Source organism: Microcebus murinus, chromosome 1, assembly GCF_040939455.1.
Source record: "Microcebus murinus isolate Inina chromosome 1, M.murinus_Inina_mat1.0, whole genome shotgun sequence".
In the NCBI taxonomy this organism is placed as follows: Eukaryota; Metazoa; Chordata; class Mammalia; order Primates; family Cheirogaleidae; genus Microcebus; species Microcebus murinus.
In genome coordinates, this window is record NC_134104.1 from 3,383,337 (window position 1) to 3,397,549 (window position 14,213).

The following is a 14,213-nucleotide window of genomic DNA, read 5'->3' on the forward strand; positions in this document are numbered from 1 at the left end:
GCTGCACACCGATTTCCACATCTCCTTTTAACAGCCGGCATTCTAGCGGCCCCACAGTGAGGGTCGCCTGGCCTGGGTCACCGTGGGGTGGTCGGGCCTTTTTAAAAACAGCCCTGGAAGCCCAGAGTCAAGGCACGTGGCTGGGTGGGTCATAGTCTGTTCAAAGAGCACAACGGGCTGTTCTCGAAGGCCACCGTGCAGACACCACCTGGGCACCACTGCAGGCCCGAGAGGGGAAGGACTTGAGCATAGACACCATGGGAAGACTCGGTAGGAGGGAAAAGGCGCAGTGGCCAAGTTGCGATAGAGGAGAACTGACTGTAGCTAGGATTCCACCCCCACTGTCCCTGCGCTGTGTCACTTGACATTCAAACCAGCCCTGCATGGGCTTGCAGACGGGGAAACTGAGGCTTCGGAGGGAGGTAAACCCCTTGCATGGCAAGGATGTTGAGCAGGGAGTTAAAGGCGCCCCTTGTGCGTCAAACAGATCTCCAGCTTGTGACCTGGGCTCACTGCTTATCTCGTGGAGGCTGCGTGTCACAAGCACTTCCCTGAGATGACACATCTGGAGACTGTGTAGAGCTATGTGCCCGCAGGGCCCGGGACGCAGGAGGGCTCTGCCACCGCTGGTTTCATTCCCCCACCTGGCAGGCAGGTGTGTCAGAGGATGAGGCCTTCAGGCCCTGACCAAGGAAGGCACCAGGTGAGCTGGGACTTGGGCCAAAGACACAGAGTGACTCAAGGACGGCTGATGGGAAGAAAAGGCCCTTGGCCTGCAGGGGAATAGGACAGTGGCCACCCTGCAAAGGATCGCCCAAGTCAGTTGGGTCAATAGTCTCAGGCACTTGACGCCGACTTTGCCAGACAGGGACCATTAGAACTCAGACTCTGATGAAGCTGTCGACAGCGAGCCTGGCGTTAGAACTCTGCGGGAAGGAGGCACTGACCCGTGCAGGTGACGTGCCAGAGCCCCCAGGACACTGTGGGTGGGCACTCGGCCAGCACCCTGTCTCATGCGGGGCGGGGGGGACAGCCAGGTGGCCTGAGCACAGGCCGGGGCGGTGGGAGGACTCACCATCATGGCCTCCTGCACAGTGAGGTGCGGCAGCAGCATGTCGTCCTGCATGATGTAGCAGGACACCTTCCGGAAGCAGCGCAGGTCCCGGGGCAAGCCGTTGATGAGCACGGCCCCCTTCATGCCCGTCTCCCTGCAGAGACAAGGACAGGGCGAGTTGTCATCCCGGCTCTGCTGCTCCTCTGCCTCGGGGGTCTGGGGAGGGGTGAGGGCTTCCCTCCCCGAATCTTCCCAGCTGAACCAGTGGCCACAGGGACCCTCAGGGGCACACAGCAACCGGAAACCCAGGCAGCACCACTGCAATCTGGAGGAAGAAACTGCACAAAGTACCCAGCGGGGAGGAGGAAGCTGTAGATGGGGCCCCCGTGGTTGGCACGTTTATACCAAGTGTGACGGCTGCGCTTTCTTTACCTGCCAGACACAGATATACAGGCACGCCCTTTGCACAGCCTCGGGGTCGCTTGTGCACCCCTGGCGTTGCGGGAGTCCGTGAGATTGGCTTCTGCACGGGTCTGTGCACAGCCCGGGCTGCACCAGCTGCCCAAAGACCAGAGACGCCTGCGGTCGGGCCAGGGAAGGAACGCCAGCAGGACCTCGGGCTCGGGTGCTTCAGAGAGAAGGCGGCCGGGCCCTGGACTGGCTCAGACAAGTGGGTGGCCCTTCTCCACTGGGGAGGTCCTCTCTGACACAGTGGGCAGGTTGAGAGCCCCCGTGCCGAAGCCGTGCCCCTCTGCCGCCTGCTACGGTTCCTCAGTGGCACAGCCGAGGCAGTCCCCCTCGCCTGCTCCTGCCAGGGAGGGGTGAGGGGTGCAGGGCGGGCCATAAGGGGGTGGTCAAAAGAGGGTCGGGACCATTGAAAATAGAGAAAAGAGACCACAACAGCAAGGACTCGAGGCTGGGGACATTTCCCGACAGGGAGCGTGTGCAGAAGCTAGGAGCCTATGGCCAAAGATGATTTTTTTGTTGTTGTTTTTAATTTTTTAAAAACGTTTTTTATTTCAGCATGTTATGGGGGAAAGGTGACCTTTCTCTCGTTAACACACATTAACATGGTGAAGCTCACACTCCCAGCGGCGGGGAAGTTCTGAGCCAGCCACGGGCGGACGGAAAGGGGGCGGGCGCCGATTCTAGGGATCCCCCACCCCTTTCTCGGAGAAATCATGAACAGCCCACCCTCAGCTTAACATGGCATTAGGGAGCCGCCATAAAAGGGGAAATCTTGTTAAAGTCAGTGTCTTCTCTGCTCACGGAGACGCTCCTCCTTCCGGAGCCCGTCTTGCTTTAACCTTTAGATGTGAATGTAACAGGCAGCATTTGTCAGAAGTGAGCTTTGTCTAAACCCTAATTTCCAGCATTAAGGAGTGATCCAGAAGCTCTAAGGAAAAGGATGTTTATCTTTTTTTTTTCCGTATATGAAATTATTATTATTACTGTTTGCTAACATTAAAACTGAAAAGAAAATGGAAAAAAACTGGCTTTAACAGAGCATTTTTAAAAAATATTTCTAAGGATTCTGTTTTCTTTCTTTCTTTCTTTTTTTTTTTTTTTTTGAGACAGAGTCTCGCTTTGTTGCCCAGGCTAGAGTGAGTGCCGTGGCGTCAGCCTCGCTCACAGCAACCTCAAACTCCTGGGCTTAAGCAATCCTTCTGCCTCAGCCTCCCGAGTAGCTGGGACTACAGGCATGCGCCACCATGCCCGGCTAATTTTTGCTATATATATATTAGTTGGCCAATTAATTCCTTTCTATTTATAGTAGAGACAGGGTCTCGCTCTTGCTCAGGCTGGTTTCGAACTCCTGACTTCGAGAAATCCTCCCGCCTCGGCCTCCCAGAGAGCTAGGATGACAGGCGTGAGCCACCGCGCCCGGCCAGGACTCTGTTTTCATTCACAGACGAATGAAGTCAAGGATTGTGTTGTCCAAACTTCGGAGCCATCAACGTCATGGCGAGCCCCAGCCAAGCAGCTCTCATTCCCTTCTGAAAATGCCTCGCCCCACTTTGCGACTCCATGTCCACTTGTCCCCCAGAGTCCCCTGCTGTCTCTCCACCTGACCGCGACCTTCCTACCTCTTCCCGTCCCGGAGGGGCAAAGGCGGAGACCCTGCCCGCGGCCGCCAGCAGGTGTAGCCTCTCGACGTCACTCTCTTCCCCTGGGCCCTGTCTCCTTTACAGACTCCAAAGCCTCTCGGTGCTAAGATGCACGCGTGTTTCGTGGGAGCCTGTGTGTCCTTCCGAGGCTACCGCCATGGCCCGTGGGATGCCGCTCACACGGTCAGCCGAGCCCCGGCGAGAACTCCGCCCCCACGCAGGGCTGCTCACCTGTACCCGGCCAGGATGTTCATGAGCGTGGACTTCCCAGCCCCGGAGGGCCCCATGATGGCCACCAGCTCGCCACTGCTGAATTTCCCGGAGATTCCTTTCAGAAGGGTCTTGTATCCTGCAAAAAAGCAGATCGTGTTCATGTTCTCACCGTCACGGGATTCGTTCCGTTTTGCCCCAGCATAGTAGATATGCAAACGCTCAAGTATGCCTGATTACAGAACCAAGGCCAAGGGCAACTGTTGTCACGCCAGGGGGTAAAACACTGAGCAAGAAAACAAACGCTGTGTCTTAATTCCCTACCAAGAATAGTTTACTTCCTCAATTGCACTTTGCAGGTTATAATAGTGACAATTACCAGTGAGTGTATAATGTGTTGGAGCTTACAGAGCACGCTCCCATTCATTGCCTCGTCTGCAGAGGCCCCGCCCCTCCCCTTGCAGGACGAGGAGATGCTGTCCGGTGGCCCGGTGACTCCCCGGCCCTGCAGCCGGCGTGGGCAGATCCTAACCCAGGCTGCACCACTGCCCGGGCTGCTCCACCCATGCCTGTGTTAATTAAATGATGCACTTATTTCACCTACCAATTATTTATTTATACTTCATGTGTTTATATAAGTATATATATTATTTATATACAATTTATTTATAAATATTCACTTTATAATTAATCAATACATTATTAATTCCTTAATTAATAATTAAAAGAGATTACCATTTTGCAGTCACATCAAATTGCTTTAGAATTTCTGCCAAGTCTCCATCTGAGAGCTTTATAAAAGGGAAAAACCTACACAACCCAAGCAAAGCCACATCAGATTTTTTTTTTCAAGCAGACTCTTTAAATGTGCTATAAAAAATAAAATAGAAGCAACCGGATAGACAGATAATGACTCCCAATTCAGGGACATCTCTCAGGCTAGCATCAGGTCAGAACGCACTGTAAGTGATCGGGAATCTGTAAGTGCATTGTTGGCGACCACATAGGATGCCCTAACGAGACAGAACCCGTGGGGTGCTTGGCCCGTCCCTGGCTTTAGACTCCCCCCAGTCTCTGCTGGGAGCCCGAACCTGCCCGTCTGCAGGAGCCTGCCGGGGGAGCGTTCTCCCTGCTGTCTTCCTGACTTCCAGAGACGGGACGCCTGCACACCACAGCCTGTCAGCAGGGGCCGACTTAATTTGGACGGGGAGTCCCCAGGGCCTTGTTTAAGAGAGGCAGGGAGCAGCGGAAGCCAGTCAGGAAGCTGGCGGCCCTGAGATTCTGACTCATTACGGAGAGGAGGGCGGCTGTCGCCCCAGGGAGGGCCAGGAGAGCCATCCCGGAGGGAAAAGGGGCCCAGGAACCAAGGGATGGGGGCAGGAAGAGCGGCTCAGAGCTGCGAACAAGTCCAGCCCCTGCGGCAGGATGCGGGTGAAGACACACAGCATGGGAGACCCGAAAGAGTCGCGTGGGGGGGCACGGGGAACCCCCAAACAGCCATCTTGCCCAGCCATGGCTGCCCCTCCGTGGACAGATGGACAGAGGAGCTGGGGACAACAGAGACCTTCCTCCACAAGGACAAGCTCGGAGCATGATGGAGCACTGTGGCCTGGGGCCAGGTGCTTTGGGGACCGGTCCCCCGGGGGTCCCCTATGACATCACCGAGGGAGCACTGCTCATTGCCACCTCCTGTCTGTTCGGGTTGGAGTCGGGGTAACCCCTGAGCAAGCCTTCCCTTACGCTACTCCCTCTCAAAGTGCTGAGCTGACCCCAGCTGGGCCCCGTGACCCTGAGGCTGCCTAGGACCTGAGGTCACAGAGCTGACCCCCGGCTGTTTAGAGCCCAGGCGTAGTCTGCACAGGGTCATGACCTGCCCGTGGCTCTGAGAAGGCCTTTCCCATAGCCCCGGGGCACGGGGCAGCACCCCACTCCCTGCCGTGACAGTGCCTGGGGCTGGCCCTCGGCGGCAGTGGGTCCATGCTGGGCACCAGATGGCAACAGCGGCCAAGGAAGCTCACACGGGCTGCGTCTGCCCTGGCCAGGACCCCCGGAAGAGGACAACAGGGAGGCTGGGGGCATTCGGCCCTGTCACGGGAAAGCCAGGGCAGGCGGGATCCAGAGGTCTGACCCCCAGCGCTAAGCCCGAAGACCATCTGCAAGTTACACAGCCCGGAGACGACAAGGACCGCTCTCGCCTTGGGGAGGGACGTTGGCTCCCAGGCCACCAGGGCGTGGATGTGATTGAAGCTGCAAAGGGTTCTCGCCACGTGGCCCTCTCGGGGCCCAGCGGGGGACAGGAGACCCAACTCGGGGCTGCCTTTCTCTAATATTAGAAAACTGTTTCTATTTAAACATAAAAGAAAGAGATGCATTCGGGGATGCATTTGAAGAATCTTAAAAGTGTCACATTTAAGAAAGAATGTGGCGTAAACACCAGTCTGCCCTGCTCCGAGTCGGCCGGGTCTGCAAGGGCGAGCCCGTGCGTGTCTGGAAGCGGGTCCCAGCGTGGAGCTGGGGCCGGAGACACCGGCCAGACGCTTCCCGCTGTAGCCTCTGTCTCTGCCATGTCGGTAAAGGCCTCAGCACCATTCCCAATTAAGTGGGGCGGGAAGGGTTTCCCGAGTTACGCCCGCAGCGAGAGCTACTTCCAGAAGGTCGGGATCAGAGGGCCCCTGTGCGGAGTCCCGGACTGCAGTGGCGGGAGCTCGGGGAGGCCGCACTCGGCCCAGACCGAGTCTCCCGATGGCCGACCGGCCGACCCCACCCAGCGCCTGCGATGGGCCCGGGACCTGACCGCTGCCCTGACACACGCCTTATGTTGCTTCCCGCTCTATTAGGGCCCCCAGAGGCCCCGACAACGTCAGCCCCACGAGGACGCAACGGGCACTGACCTCCCGGTCGCCACGTCCCTGCGCTGGAGCCGCTGAGCGGAAGGCGGCTCCCGGCACAGGCGAGCCCAGAGCACGCCGTGTAAACCCTTGGACAAGGGCGAATAAACGTGCGCGTGGCCTTCGTTTCAGAGTCATTATGTTTTGATGCAGAGTTTACTGAGCCCCAGGTCAAGAAGCCCGAAGTGACCCCAAGAGCCCCAGGCTCCTCCCGCCACTCCGATGGTGATTGCTTTCGAATCTTAAGTAGAATTCGGAGGCGGAGTGTTGATTTTTAAACAGAAGGATACTTATTTTTCCCCAAAAAACAAAGAAAAAAAAGACGGTTTCCTCCCCTGGAAATCAAGACAACCGTCCTTTGCCCACAGACAGATCAAGGAACACTCCCTGGCTGGGAAATTGCCCCCAGCGATCCTGGGATCCACAAAACACCCTCAAATGAAAAAAACACACACAAAAGGATTCTTGCAGGGTGTGGGAAGGTCCTCTGTCCTTCAGGGAGGACTCCAGCCCTGTGGATACTAGGGACCCCGTGCAGCGTCTGCTGGGAATTCCCATCCTCTAGCCAAACGGATGCCCCCATAGCTGCCTGTGACAAAAAGCCCTCCTGCCACCTGCCACGGCCGCCCGACAACAAAGGGAACTGAGCCCCTTGGGGACAGTTAGACACCCCCCCATACTGGTCACCTGCGGAAAATAATAAGCGACTCTCGTGCTCAGGTTTCCTCTAACAGGCTGCGGGGTGGAGAGGCCGGGGTCCCCCCACCAGCCCTGCTCCAGGCCGCGCCGACAAAGGCGCGTTGTCTGGCTGTGCCGGCCGGCCAGGTGGAGTGGGCGCCCGCAGAGAAGCAGGCCTTGTTCTGTGGCTGCCCAAAGCTCAAATGCCAAGCTGATAGCGCAGTGCTCTGCCCTCTGGGAGCTAAGTGTGCCAGGGACACGGCCGAGGGGTCAACAGCAGGGACAGCACGTCGCCCGTGTTCACAGAGCACTTCTGGGGGGGGTGGGGCCCAGAGTGTCTCGCCGTCTTTGTTGGTTCGCTCACCCGGCAGTCCGCCGGGGCGGCCGGGCCAGACAGACATTCCTCCTCCCACCGATGGTGGCTCGGTGCAGACGGGGAGTCCCGGATATGCAGAGGGAAGCTCAGGGCTTCAGTAGGAGAGAGCGGGAGAGGAGCACCCGCGATCCCACACACCCCTCTGCCTGCTGGGGTGACTCCCAGAGCAGTCCCCGGTCCTGCCCTGTCATTTTCCCAGCGGGGGCATCCTCCCACACCGGAGACCGCCATGCACAGACTGACCTCCCGCCAGCCCACCCCAGCACTCCACATCCACGAGGTCGATGTTCCAACTGCAAACACCAAAACCCCGCCGTCACTGGCCGGGCACAGTGGGATGCCTGAACCCCCTCACAAATGCCTCTCTGTTTAGCAAGCATCGGCCTCAGCAAGCTGCCCGGGGGAGGGGGGAGGGGGGCCCTCCCTGTCCCTGCGCTGGAATGAGAGAGGGGCGGGAGGGAGGGACGCAGCTGCAGGGAAGAGTCAAGCTCACGTCCCCCGGAGTGGGGCTCCCTTTCCGGGTCTGTCTTCGGGTTCTGGGAAGCGATGGCTGTCTCAGGCAGATGCCCGGTGGGGCTGAGCACTCAGTCCCGCTTCCCCTCGCCATCGCTAGGTGGTGTGGCCCGGGTGTGACCAACAACCCTGCCTCTTCCTGGCTCTGAAGGCAGAGGAGGAGGTCACCAGCCAGGGACACAGGTGACCTCTGGAAGCTGGAGGAGGGGAGAAGACAGATTCTTCCCTGAAGCCCTGGGAGAATCACAGCTCACACCTGGATTCCGGGCTCTGGTCGCCAGAACGCTAAACCTCAACCCGAATTGCAGAAAGAGAGAGGAGCTCTGCAAATAAACAACAGGCATCTGGGAGTGAGCGCCGCAGGGGGCCACGGTGGGCGGATCCAGGGAGCTAAAGACAGACGAAGGTTCTAAGCACCATCAGAAGGTTCCCACAATGTTCTAAGATGGTTGCCGTGGCCACAGGATGGACACGGGTGGTGTCAGTCCACGGGCGGACAGGCAGTTGCTGGGCACACGTCCTCGCAGAAGTGGATTTTATGTGAGCACACTCGCAGCGCCTGCGCAGGGCTGTGGTTTGGCTGTCTTCTGCGACAGTCCCTACTCTCGGGAGTATGTGTGCGAGCACCTCCCTTCGTGGTCCTCTCCGGCTCCATCTGCCGGGGCTTGGCCCGGCCCCCTTCATTTTGATCCTGACAACTTCGCATAAGATAAATTCGTGCTGTTTGAGGTCACCAAGTTTGGGATAACTTGTTATAGCAGCACTACGAAACTCACCCTCACCCTGCCCACACCTGCTCACGCTCCGGCCTGGCCCCCCAGCCCCTCTCTGGGGGGCCCGCTTCCCTTCCTCCTACACCCACAGTAGGTACAAGTTTCACTTTCTAGCCAGCAGCCCTACACAAGGGGGCAGTTGGATGGAACAGCTCACTCTGCGAAGAACACCCCGTGTCATTCTGGAAGAGACGAGAGCTGTCATCTTGCAACTCTGCCAGGAGTCCTTTAATCCAGTGTCATCCTCGGGCTCTCTGTGAAGCCCAGTGGGCACACGGCCTGACCAGGACACGTCCCCAGTGCAGACATTTCACATGGAGGGAAAGCAGCAGGTTGAGATCTGCACTCCTGCATGTGCAAAGTGGAATGCTGGCCTTGGAGTTCCCCCGGGGACCTCTGCAGGGGGAAGAGAAGGGTGGCAGGAGGTGGAGGCAGCCCAGAGCCTCCCTCCAGCCATGCTCAAGGCTCAGCAGTGGACATGGACAGGCCTCTACCTGTCCTGGCCTCAGTTTCCCCATCATAAAAGAAGTCACCTTTCCAAAGCCCATTCCAATACTAGCATCCACCAGGTGAGTCACACTCGGCTTGAGTTTCTTTCAACAGACAAGCCAGTGGTGGCCGAGGCTGGTGCACAGGTTCCTACTGAAATGTCCCATGGGTCGAGACACAAGGGTTGGAGACAGTGACCTCCCTGGGCAGATCTAGTGCTCGGGGTGACCGTTATTCTACTGAGGCCAACCTGAGTCTCCCTATCGTCACACAGAGCCCGGCCCTCTGCTTCTCCATCGGAAGCTGTCTTTTGTTTCACACCCAGGTTTTCCAAGCTGGTTCTACACAAAGACCACGAACAAGAAACGTAGGAGCCCAGGCGAGTTAGAAAGGGCCACGTAATGACACAGAGAACACTATTTTTAAATGGATGTGGGTCTTCTATTTTTTTAATGGTGACATGTTGCGCAGCACATTCATGGAATTCTAGAGCATCTTCTAGCTCTGCCAGGTGAGCCTCTACCAAGCCCCGCTGCACCGTCTCTCCTGCCATTTGTCAGGGACCCCTGTTACCCGGAACTGCGTTTTATGGACACTTCGTTTTCTTTGCTTCCAGGTGGAAATTCAGATGGGCAACCCCACCCTATCGGTGGAAATTAGTGCCTGTATCACAGGAGGCGAACATCACAGCCATCAGAGATGGCCGGGTCTGCTTGGCACAGAGATACCCAGATGACTCTCAAGGTCTGAGAACCAGGAACGGCCCATGCGCCGAGCGATGAGAAGGGGAGGGAGGGGGTGGCGGAGGCAGAGAGGAGAGGACAACTGCGTTCTGGAGGGGCCGCCCCAATGGTTCAGGGAGGACAAGCTACGTTCCGACTGTTCCTGACGCCACCCGGGTGTGGCTACTCCCACGCACGCCGCGGTTGTCCGCTTGTGACCGTGCGTCGCGTGGGGCCTGGGTCGGGCTATGCGCACCTGCTCCGCCTCGGTGTTCCTGGGGGATGCCCTTCCCACCATGGCGGGCGCTGGCCCTCCTGCGCAGGGAGCCCTCCCCGGGCTGCGGGTCAGCTTACTGTGGCCAGTTTACTTGCATCCCGAAGGGTGCAACGTTCTTCTTTGCCATGAACGTAAACACATCCGGTTTCTGGAATACTGCGTCCGCCATGGGAGGCGGTGAGCGTGATGGGCATGTGGCCACAGTCGGGACCTCTCGGCGTCGGCCCTTCCCGGGGTCAGCGCTGAAGGCTTCGCGCTGTCTCCGCAATGTGCTTCAGGACAAGAACACTTGGGCGGAGCGTGGGCAGCTCCCGGCACAACCACCCGGTCCCCAAACACACCCCCAGCACACTCCCTGCCCGTACCCCTGCCATCACAGCACCTGTCGACGATGCGGAATAACTCAGTGTACGAAATAACCCCACGCGGCCCCCGCCCAGCTGAGTCCCCCAGTGTTGCCTGCACGTCGGCCCCTCCTGGGGGGTCTTTGGAAAACAGCTCTGACGGAACTGGTCCGGGGCACGACCCAGGCCATTCCGATGGGGCCTGAAGCTTCCAACTCCCGGCTCCGGAATTCTGCCCTAATTAGCTGGGTGACCTCTGGCGAGTCCCTTCGGTTTCTAAAGCTCATTTTATTCATCTGGCAATGCGCAGGAGACGAGCACTCAACCTTAAGCACTCGAAGACAAAACAAGATGATGGGTTTGGAGTGGCGCATGCTGAGCCCAGCACCCAGAAAGTGCTTCGATAAACGGCAGTTGTCGGAGTTGCAAGTGGAGACAACACATGGCCCCAAAATGCAGGCTGGAAAGTGCAAGCCGAGCGGCGATGCTGCCAGACGTCTCTCTTCGTTTCAGGAGACAACAGTGCAATGGGCGCATCCGTGGGAGTTAGGAATCCTGTGTCCTGGCACATCTGGGGGGCGCGGACCTGTTTTACATTGTGATTACTTTCAAAGAGCCAGGGCCCGTTCCCGGGGGTGCTCCCAAGTCCCTCCCCATGCTGCTCTGTGCCAAGAAGCTGTCGGTCTCTGTGGGGAATGGATACGGCCGCCTGGGAACCCAGTCCCCAGCACCCCGAAAGTCGACCTGTGCCTGGTGTAACTGTGAGAACAGTCACCTCTCTGTGGGTCAGTGTCCCAGCCAATGCTGACGCGATCTTAACCGTGACGTGACATTATTTCTCATCACCCAAGGCAAGCAGGCCACCTGAATCACAGCCCTCTGCAGCCAGCACTCCCCGGCCAGGTACTCAGAGCTGCTCTGACGCGGGCGGACTCGGGAACCCGTGGGATCTCGGGATGCTCTGGCGGGAAGGTGTGCATGAAGCCAGGTGCAGGCAGCACAGTCCGGCCCAGAGGACGACGGCGTCCAGAATGCCACTCCCGCAGCCCAGCAGACGGCACCCGCCCTCTGGGGGCTCGCGCAGCCGCTGGAAGACCCGCACCTGGTGGGAGGGCAGGCATGGAAGCGTCCTACCCGGCACACTATTAGCCTCTTTCTCACGTGAAAAACCGTTCCTGGGCCCTGGGGGGCCAAGCCCCCTGCAGGTGTGACGTCGTCTGCCCTGACGCAGCAGCCCTAAGAGGGAGGGGGTGTCACACCCACGTTTCACTGCAGGGGAGGCTTGTGGGCCCAGTGGGCCGCCCAGGGTCCTGCAGAACTCAGTGTCCACACTGGGACCCACGCCCGGGCCACCCGGCTCCCAGCTTGTCCTCCCCAGAGGCTACTGTTCTCCGGGAGGCCGAGCGGCAGTGCCCGGGCAGCAGGCTCCAGCTGCTCGCCTTGGGGAGGCAGAGAGATGGGCTAGAAAACAAAGTGGGTGCTCGTCCAACAGCAAAAGCCCCCGAAGACTAACTGCAAACCACACCCCCGCCCCAGTCTCTGTGGAACTCCTCAGTGGGCAAGGCGACGGTTCAGAGTGCAGTTCTGTGAGCCCAGGGGCAGGTGTCAGGAGAACCTGGGTGGACTTTAGGAGGAAGTAGGAGTCTAAATAAATGAGGAGCTTGAGCCTGGATTTAAGAGAAAAACAACGCGAATAAAGCAAACAGAAACAATTAGCACAGTCTTTGTACTATATTGAGTTGCTCTGTGATTTCTATAAAAACACTCCAAGTGATGAAGAGGTTCATGAATTAAATTCCAACTGGCATTTCAGCGTCCTGGAGCCTTCTTACCATTCCCGACCGACGAGCCCTCAGACAGTGTGTCAGCTGCATGTAAGCGTGTGCCACGCATGCCATGTGCACATACAGATGTATCATGTGCACACAATGTGTGCACACACCATATGCGCATGTGCATGCACACATGCACAGACACGCCATGCACACATGTGTGCACTCACACATCATGCACTCATACGTATACACATGTGCATGCATACATATGTACATATAATCACATGCACACACAAATACACCATATGCACACATCATATACACACAATCACATACATGCACAAATACACCATGCACACACAATCACATGCATGCACAAACACACCGTGTGCACACACACCATGTACACACATGCACAGCATGCACATCCACACACTGGCACGTACAGCCCACAGGCCGGCTAGTTCATCAGATCCCTGGCAAAGGAGGCCCTGCAGTACCCAGTGCAGGTACTAAAATATAGCAGGAAATCATTTACATCTGCCTGTCAGACATGAAGCACTTTCTATTCCTGCAGTATTTTTATACTTCTAAAAGCAGAACTGGTCTTTTTCCAGGCTTCTAAACCTGGCTAGAACAATTAAGAAAAAAATCCTCCCAATTATTTAAATTATGCCAACAGCACCAATAAGGTTGCCAAATGATCTCCAAGTATCACATCAACCTCAATCTGAAACCATACAGCAGTCCCCAGCTTTTGCACCCAGATCTGGGACTGCTTTCTGGAAGCCCACTTTTATAGGACGTGCCCAGCTGTCCCTACACCAGCAACCTGTCCCAGCCCAGAGCCGAAAGGGGGTCCTGGTCAGAGCAGACAGTCTGGTTCTCCCAGACCCTTCTCCCTCCCTCCCCAGGAGGAACCTCCAGGCAGGAAGGAAAGTACAGAAGTCCGTGCTCTTGGGACATCTGGTGACATTTCTTTTTTATCCTACCTGCTTCTTCCCCCAGTGCCTTCTCCTCAACTGCCTTGGCTTTCCTTACTGTGCAGCAAAGCCACACCCGCTGAGCAAACCTCTTTCCTCTTGTTTCTTGCACCTTCTCAAATAGTCAGGGGGCTTTGGGGCTGACAGCAGTAACAGGAACACAGTCTGGGCTTGATAACTTCAAAATGGACCAGAAAACATGCATGAGGGATATAAAAGTCACAGGGGGCAAGAATGAACCGTAAAATGAAGACATTGCTGTTTGCCCCCAAATGTGCAAAGAATACGTCCCCTGTATGTGCCCCGCACCGAGTGAGTGTTGGGGCAGGACGTCCAGTCCAGCTTCAGGAGAACAGCTGACTGAATTTGTTGGACTATGGAAACTGACTCCTGGATTTTTAACAGACGTTCTGGAAGTCAACTCGGTCACGGGCAAAGCTGCAAGTGTCTGTACGCGCCGCTCTGATGGGCTGGACTTCCCGTGCCCACCTGAGCACAGCCCAGACTCGCTTTCTCCCTCACTTGTCTCCCTGGTCCAGTGGTCTCCCCTGTGCATGGCAGGGCCCCTCTGTCCATCCATCCGTCCATCCATCTCTCCACCCCACCATCCTTCCCTTCCCCTGGGTTTCACTTGTGCCCCCAACTCTAAGCAGAAACCGCCCCTCATTCTTCCTGCCCGCCGGGACCCAAGTATTCTGAACTCTGCTGTGTACAGCTCAGCATCTGAGAAATGAAGGGCTGAGCCCACCAATAAATATCTTGCAAAAGGATGTTCCAGCTCCCCTAAGCACCCTAAGGAGGCAAGAGAGCCTCCTGGCGTTCCCCTAGTCCCAGCAGGAATGCTTGGCGAATCTATTATCCCTGCCCCATCCATCCTACAGAGCATCGGGCCCCCTGCCTGTCCGTCAAAGCTGAGTTACTCTGCAGACTCGGGCACAGGGCCCCCCAGCGGAGTCACTAACATGCAGTTTCCCTTTAGGGTTCCCCGGGAACCAGACTGGCCCTGGGGTCACCAGGCCTGCA

The 14,213-nt window shown here is 57.2% G+C and overlaps 1 protein-coding gene across 2 annotated transcripts in view; it reads right to left on the minus strand.

The window, feature by feature from the left end:
• The window catches only part of ABCG1 (ATP binding cassette subfamily G member 1), a 59,451-nt gene that overhangs the window by 19,541 nt on the left and 25,697 nt on the right, over positions 1-14,213 (minus strand). For both annotated transcript variants that reach the window (XM_012749833.3, XM_012749832.3), the window contains exons 3-4: positions 3,394-3,511; positions 1,076-1,208 (exon numbers count right to left, since the gene is read on the minus strand). In XM_012749833.3, the coding sequence (XP_012605287.2) occupies positions 1,076-1,208; positions 3,394-3,511 (251 nt within the window). The remainder of the gene's footprint in view (positions 1-1,075; positions 1,209-3,393; positions 3,512-14,213) is intronic.